This window comes from Tarenaya hassleriana, unplaced genomic scaffold (assembly GCF_000463585.1).
Source record: "Tarenaya hassleriana unplaced genomic scaffold, ASM46358v1 Cleome2, whole genome shotgun sequence".
NCBI classification, from domain to species: Eukaryota; Viridiplantae; Streptophyta; class Magnoliopsida; order Brassicales; family Cleomaceae; genus Tarenaya; species Tarenaya hassleriana.
The window spans coordinates 1,182,025-1,189,748 of NW_010965372.1; the positions used below are offsets into that span (position 1 = coordinate 1,182,025).

Here is a 7,724-nt window from a genome sequence, read left to right on the forward strand (position 1 = left end):
TTTGACTCAAATTATAGTCGTAATAAAATAAATTTAGTTTTTATTAAAATTTATTAATTTATTTTTTTAAGAAAATTTGACATTCTTAATAGTTTTTTGTGTTTTTATTTTTTGTTTTGATCGTATTAATTTGATTCAATTGGGATATCATTATAACTTTTCACCCCTAATTATATATATACTCTACGATCAATAGATACGGATTATTTGCACGTGACTATTAATGACACCGGATAAATAAATTAATTATGTTCAAGAATCATGAATCATACCAATCTTTTCTTATGTTAAAAACGTTAGAATGCAAATGGAATTTCGAGGACACGTGATATTTTTTTAAAGAAAAATATAATAGAAATAGTAGAGAATTGGAATACGAAGTAGAAAATCAAGTGTTTCATTTCTTTGACCAAATTAACGAATTGATTTTTTTTTACCAAATCCAAGAAAACAAGCATGTTTTGGTCAAAGCCTTGTACCTTTTCGTATGTGTTTCTTAAAGATACGTACACAAGTATATGTATTCCGTACGGAAGTATAATACCTCACGTAAAATCTTCTTTATGTCCACTGAAAACTTATTACGTACGATCCATGCAGCAAAAGTTGGAATATTGACACAACACATACATGCAGATATATATATATATACATATATATATATATATTGGGCCCATGATTGCACGAGAAACATTGCTAATGTATTGGATCAGTGATGGGCTTATATTGGGGCTGAAGATCCAACGGTGTGTAGTAATTACAAATATTATATTTATTTTATTTATTTTTTTGGATTGAGTACGGGATGTATAAATCGACACTTTTTAACTTTATATATTTAGACTAATCCTTATTTATTTCGGGGTCAAATAAAGTGTATATATATATATATATATATATATATGTATTTTGGATAACCGGATATCTTAAACCGAGACTCATATTAATCCCGGGATGGAAGCAAACCGAGACTCGAATTCGTAACGAGAGACAACACTTTACGTCTTCGTTTTACCGGTTGAACTATCCAAGTTGGATTTAAACAAGTATACTTATCATTCACAAAAGATTATATTTTAAACAAATTTATCGGTATAGTCGAGTCATCATCGTAGATAGATTAAGATAAGTTTTTGATTGCAGCGAAAATGTTGGATTTTCTTTTTTGCCATTTTCTAATCCGCAAAATATGAAAACTATGATTCAGATTCTACACATTATATCAAGAGAAGGAACGATTAAAAATCAAATCAATGGTCCACGGACGATGGGAACAAGAGTCTAGTTTCCATGTTTTTACCTATGACATGTAAATTATTAATAAATATTTTTTTAAAGGTCAAAAGAAAATCTTCAAACCAATGACCAAGAAATATCCCCAAGCATAGACTTTCCTTACCATTAGCCTCCACAAAGAAAAAAGACAAGAGATGGGAAACTACATGTTCTTACTTACTAATACAACATGATGTTAGTTTGTAACATGCAGATGTATACGTCAAAATTTGTACGTATTTGTAACAACGCATCAAGGAATGGTTATGTAATATTCGCATGTAGAACCACTCAGAGAGAGATGAAGTGAAAAGGCTTTCAGTTATGGCGAGGAGGCCGAGTGGATGGCTTTGGATAGTCGGCGTAGAACTCTGGAGGATGAGGATGGGGCTGATGGTCATGTTTCACTCTCTGTGAAACCCTAGCCATGCTCTTTCTCTGAACAATTCTCGAGCCTTCTTCGATGGAGTCCTGAACTGGTGACCCTTTGAAATGGTTTTCACCAGCTTTCTCTGTAACCCTAACCGAAGAAGCCTTAGGCAGATCCTGTTCCACCACAGGAAGAAAGTGAACATGAGTCTTGAGGACATTAATGGAGTGAAGGGAGCTACCAAAGAAAAAAACATGGATCGAAACCTTGGATTGTGTCTGAAACCTGAAACCTGCAATGGAAACATGATCGAAGATCCCGACGTGACGAGAATCGCAAGCATGGATGAATAGAAACATGACAAGGAACGAAGCAGCATGAACCGAGCTCATGGGGTTAACAAGAAAACGATTCGAAATAACCCTCTTGAAAATCGGTGTTCGAGGGACTAATGAGAGAAGATGATATTAAGGAACGTAACAGGAAAGGACCCTACAAGTTTATATAAAATGTGCAAATTCATGCGTGAGAAAAAAAGCATAAGATAAAGTAATGTTTCCTCAATCCAGATGAATAAACAAATACAATGAAACACAAGGGAATGTAGCGTCAAAAAAAGGCCGAAAATGAAATCAAAACCGATGCGAATACGTAGATTTAGGAAGGGAAAAAAAGGCGACGGGCGAGTCAAAGGGACAAAAACACACGAATAGGAAACCCGACCTCGACGAAAAAACGTGTGATTTTATGTTTATGTCTCCAAAGACATTTATTGACCATTTCCCAATACTTACAGACCAAACAGTAATACTCTCTATAAAACAATTGCTAGCTTCAATTCATATTATAAAATTTGTAAGAAACCTTTAAAGGGCATTACTTTAAATTAAAAGGATGCAACTTTACAGTTTTTACCTCGAAGGAAGATGACTGTTGTCTACCTAAGAGAGAAACCAGACACGAACCCCGAAACATCTTGTCTTGGAAAAGCCATGTATGTCTCCTCAGATTGCTCGAAGTCTGCGTTCACAAACAAGAACATAAGAAAAACTATTACCTTAGTATTTGCTTTGCTTTGTATGAACTTCAAGAATAGATACGATCAAGAACTCCGGCGTTCGGACCAAAGATTGTCTCCTCGAGAATCTCTTTCCTCCCTACACAGAAAGGGCAAACCCCTGCAAAAACTCTAGCTCATGCTGTATAAAGGAAAACTTTTTTCAGAGAAAAAGATTCAGCGAGATTTCACACATTTGATATTAGACACAGCTACTGGGTTAATACCAATACATTTCGATTGACTTTTTTTTTTTAATTGTAAATTATACATTGTTATACAGGTAACCCGGGATTGAAGCCAAGGTGAGACTGTGATGGTGGAGAGATATCTCCGACCAGCCAAGGCCTAGACTTCAATGAGTATCCGGCATTAAATTTTTTTTTTGGGCAGATAAGGCTGTGTCCTGATTCACTTTATCTTACACTGGTATCTTCAAGCTTGAAACTGACGACCTCCAGACTTAAAAAACCGTTATTACATCTGGAGAAGATTGTTCACTGTAACCGCAACAGAATTTGTTCTCTGCAGGTCCTGCAAAAATTGAGTTGTATTAGGTCTTAGTATCATGTCAGTAAAAAAAATGATCCATCAAGCTCAGGAATGAGAATTCTCTCTCACAAGAAAAATATGAAATCCTTTTGTTTTTTGTGCAATCAGAAAACTACCCAAGTGACCCCCCTACCAGACACGAAGAAGTCGGTCCCTTGGAGCATTTACCTCGAAAATAATTTCATCTGGTACATGTGGGAGGACTTCCCTCACAGTCTCGGCCATGGCTAGAATATTCACCATGTTTTCATCCATGTTACGTGAGGCGGTTCTCAGATGCAGACCATCGGTTCTTCCACCAACACCAGGAGGAATGGATGCAGAAGAAGTTGATGCTTGCGAATGGTTCATCGGCCAGAGACCCCAAGCAACATCTTCAAATGCAGTTTGAGCATAGCTTTCCCCAACCCATGAATCAACAGTGCCTACAAAACACACCATTACGTGATAATGATCAACCCTCTGATTCTCTAATCACAATCCCAAAAGAAGAAAAGAAGGACAACATGTAAAATACTGAAGAAACTGATATCCTAAAGTACCTGCATCGTCTCAAAGGCTATACTGCATGGCTCATAAAGTAACAATAGATACACAGGCGAGCCAATTGTATTGTATATCATTAGAGAGAGCCTTATCCTGCAAAATTGACAAAAAAAAATACATTTAGCACTCAAAACATTGCTAAGCATAAATCACAAGCTTGGTATTAATCTTTCAACCAGAACATATTTGATATTTCGAACAGAGTTAATTAAACACATTTCCAGTTTCTCCTAGTTGAACTGCAGGGATAGTTCACATAATACCACAAGGTTAAAGGTAATACCAGAAGAAGTCAACAGAGAGAATGAAGAACAACGCCGAATACACATGGAAGTATGTCCAAGGTGTACAAGATGGAGAGGCGCTCAATTGTTCAAGCCGATCTCTAGCCAAAGCTTGAAACATCTACACGATATTAAAATATATGTGCTAAGACATCTAACAAGAAATTCAACCCTGTTAATCGTAAATCAAGAAAGCCAACATTTCCAATAATATGTGTTCCATACCTTCAGAGTGCACAGCACAGTCAGCCAGATCGTCCATAGGACCCCCTGAAACTAGTGAAAGAAACGTACCCTAGACAGGCAGCAATCAAGGAAGTTTTAATCTACAAATATCAAGAATACCCACATGATCTACAAAGAACTCCTACAGCAAATCAAAATGGAAATGCTAATGCAAGAAGATATAGAGGGGAACAGATTAAATCAATATAATATAACAGAGTAAATTGTCCAAGAACATCTTTTAAACCCTCAGAATATAAATGTTTACTCTTTTTCTATTAGACTGCCGCGTAAAGCAGAATTTATTACTTTTTCTCAAGTTGTCAGGACCTTCAGGCAGCAATATTATACCACCGGTAATACACATACACACCGGGCATAGCTTTTTTCTTCCTACGAAAGTCTACAGTCTTGCATCAACAGATGAAGTAATTACCTTGTAAATGACGTAATTAACAAGGCGCTCCACCAACTTTTTAGTTTCAACTGCATACAAATCTCTGAAAAATAGAGTCTGCAAGAAAAGTTCAAGAAGCATGAGAACCACACAAAATGGTCCAAAGCGATCAGTATGCAGCAAACCTATCCACAAAACTTAGGGTCTGAGGCCAATGAACAGTTTGAAAACCAACCTAAGAAGGTTTTTGAAGACCTCATAGCCATATTTATGCCTAAAGTTTTTTTTTCAAGATATGATAAAACGTCTTGGACTGAGATTGAAATACCAATCTAAGCAGGTCTGCCTAAAAGTAAAAAGTTTACAATTTCAAGTTCAACAGGTAGAAGTTGACCCTTACCTTTAGAGAAAGAGCCAGAAGAATATATACATTGATAGCAAAATTTGCAAGCAACGCAATTGTTGTGTAAGAACCCAGAAGCAGTTCAATGGCATGCTCAGAATCCCCTAAAGAAGTATTCTTGGCGATTAACCCATCTGTTCTTAGGCTATCCAGAGACAACTCTGCCCAAATTTGGAGGCCTACGAAGCTCAGAGCTGTTGATGCCACCGAAATTGGCAAATACCTTATGCCCATTACGAACTATTACCGCCTTCACATTGAATCCTATCCTCCAGAATCTCATTTAGTCAAATTAGCATGACTTAACCTGCATAAACACAATTTCTCATCTCATCAGTATTAACTTGGATGGACTAACAGACAAGTCCAGCGATCACAATGAACACAAGACAGAACTCTAAGACCATAAATTAGCTGGAAAACCAAGTTCTTCAAAGTGGTGCGTTTCACGCAGCGGATTCACACATCATCATGGTGCCAACATCAGAAATGCAAACACGCCTGGGCAAGAAGGGACTGTCCGGAAAAACCCTTTTGCATCGGAAGGATTATCTTACAGAATCTACAGACGACTGAGCTCCACAACATCAGACAACCAAAATTGGATTCTTGCAATTCTTACAAATTCATACGATGAATCCGAAAGAGAAAAAAAAAAATTCAATCCACGGCATCATCCATAGGTGACAATACGGATTGTTCCAGAGCGAAAATGCTACGCAGAGCTATGATCGATCCCATGATTCGCAGATTCAAAGCCACCGAGTCAAAAGTGACCATAAAAATTCAAATGGAACTGGGAAATTCATGGAACCGAAGGAGCGAAAGGAGCTGAAACGGGGGAGTTTTCCACTAGAATTTCGGCCGTCAGAAGGCAAACATCAGCAGACAAAAAGAATTCAAAACGATGAAGATCTCGATCAAATCGCGAGAACCTGATTCGCGAAAGCTGTCGGTTGAAAATTCTCTTCAGCAACGGCGATTGACCCACTCTGCCCCGATCGAGAAGGAAAAGCAAAAGAAAAAAATATTTTCACAAAAAAAATATATATTTTCGAGAAGCATAAGATGAAATAAAGAAAGGGCAAAAAGAAAATAGAGGTTCCTGAAAATAATTATTACGATAATCTTTATTCTTTACGTTAAATATTTCCCAATCACTGCAGTAAAATCCTAAATCTCAGTTACCTATTTCAATAAGCCAACACAATTAGTATTCACCCATTTTTTTTTTAACACGACCCATAATTCCTATATCAAGTTTAAAATATTTATTGTTTTCTTAAAACTTTATGGAAATGAAACTTTTTATACCGGAAAAACAAGAAAAAAATCTTAATTTCGTCTTAAAATAAAATAAAAAGTATTTTTAATAAAAATAAGAAAAATTTCATGAAAATACACAACTTTTACAAAATATACCAATGTAGAATGTTAATTTAATAAATAAGTATACCAAATATCGAAATATATATTAAAAAGCACATCAACTTTTAACATCAAATCAATTTTTTATAAGAATTGAAATATTATTTTGTATCATAATTTGTTTTAGATTCTAATTTTTAGGTACATTTTCGGATTTGATATGTTTATTTTGAAGTTCGTATATTTTACAAAATTCGTTTATTTTTACGGAATTATTCTAAAATAAAATATATAAGGGAGTAAGAAGTTTAAGTGGGCCTAAGCAAAGCCCAGCATACTGAGGTTAAATCGACATCACACTGTGTGTTTATTTTGGCAAAATCAGATATTTTTTTAGAAACTTTAGGGTTCCGTTCCCTCTGCGAGCCTTCCTCTGTGCGAATCTCCGAAACCAAAACCCTAATTTTTCCGATCGGAGTCTTAATCAGTGGCTCCAAATCCGCAATTACTATCGTATCGGTAGACGAGGAGAAGAAGATGGGGCTTATAAGGAGGAGCTTCTCGTTCATCGCGGGCACCGTATTCGGGATCTACGTCGCCCAGAACTACAACGTCCCCAACCTCAAAAAGATCGCCGATTCCACCTTCTCTACGGCCAAGCAAGTGGAGGAGAAGTATCGCAAGCCCAGGACCCGGCACGATGACTGACAGATTTCCACCGTCCTTTAATACTTCTTTTTTGTTTTTCTTTTCTGGGATTTGGGGTAAAGGGTTTGATTATAAAGTCACCATTTTAATTTTTTCATTTGATTCAATTCGAATTCTGTATTTTCGGTTTTAATGAGATCAATGTCAGTCCAGGTACTCGGAACCCTAGTTTCGTCAAAAGTTTGTTACTTGAGAAACAAGGAATCTAGGTGAAAAGTGTTCAGAAGGTCGAAACTTGGCGAATTCATAGGGCAATGAAACCAAACCATTTAGCTTAAAACGCCGTCGTTTTTATTTGACTTCTATGAATCGGACGTCACCCCTGTCTTCCTCCACCACCTTAGGAACCACCACCTTCAACACTCCGTTCTTCATCTCCGCCTTTATCGCCTCCGCTCGTGTACCTCCGGCCGCCTCCGTTTTCTTCCTCTCCGCCATTGCCTTCTCCTCTGATGACCAGAGTGTTGTTCTGCTCCAAGGCAAGTTTCACGTCCTCTCTGCCCAGCCCAGGCATGTCGATTCTCAGGTGCAGAGCGTCG

General features: G+C 37.0%; 2 protein-coding genes and 1 pseudogene across 2 annotated transcripts; 1 reads left to right on the plus strand and 2 right to left on the minus strand.

The window, feature by feature from the left end:
- Positions 1-1,593: 1,593 nt before the first annotated feature.
- LOC104813250 (root meristem growth factor 5) lies at positions 1,594-2,037 on the minus strand. Its single transcript, XM_010540817.1, has 2 exons — positions 1,912-2,037; positions 1,594-1,821 (listed from the first exon to the last, which is right to left on the minus strand). Exons 1-2 carry the CDS (start codon positions 2,035-2,037, stop codon positions 1,594-1,596), a joined length of 354 nt encoding a protein of 117 aa, XP_010539119.1.
- LOC104813251 lies at positions 1,758-6,038 on the minus strand (annotated as a pseudogene).
- Positions 6,039-6,870: 832 nt separating this feature from the next.
- LOC109116620 lies at positions 6,871-7,394 on the plus strand. Its single transcript, XM_019202463.1, has one exon. It carries the CDS (start codon positions 7,015-7,017, stop codon positions 7,183-7,185), a length of 171 nt encoding a protein of 56 aa, XP_019058008.1. The 5' UTR covers positions 6,871-7,014; the 3' UTR covers positions 7,186-7,394.
- Positions 7,395-7,724: the final 330 nt, after the last annotated feature.

Bases quoted from the DNA above. Each gene is read 5' to 3' on its own strand.
- LOC109116620 (XM_019202463.1), top strand. From the start codon at position 7,015: ATGGGGCTTATAAGGAGGAGCTTCTCGTTCATCGCGGGCACCGTATTC.
- LOC104813250 (XM_010540817.1), bottom strand. From the start codon at position 2,037: ATGAGCTCGGTTCATGCTGCTTCGTTCCTTGTCATGTTTCTATTCATC. The intron at 1,822-1,911 runs GTTTCGATCCAT...GTGGTGGAACAG, and splicing joins GGTTTCAGACACAATCCAAG to GATCTGCCTAAGGCTTCTTC.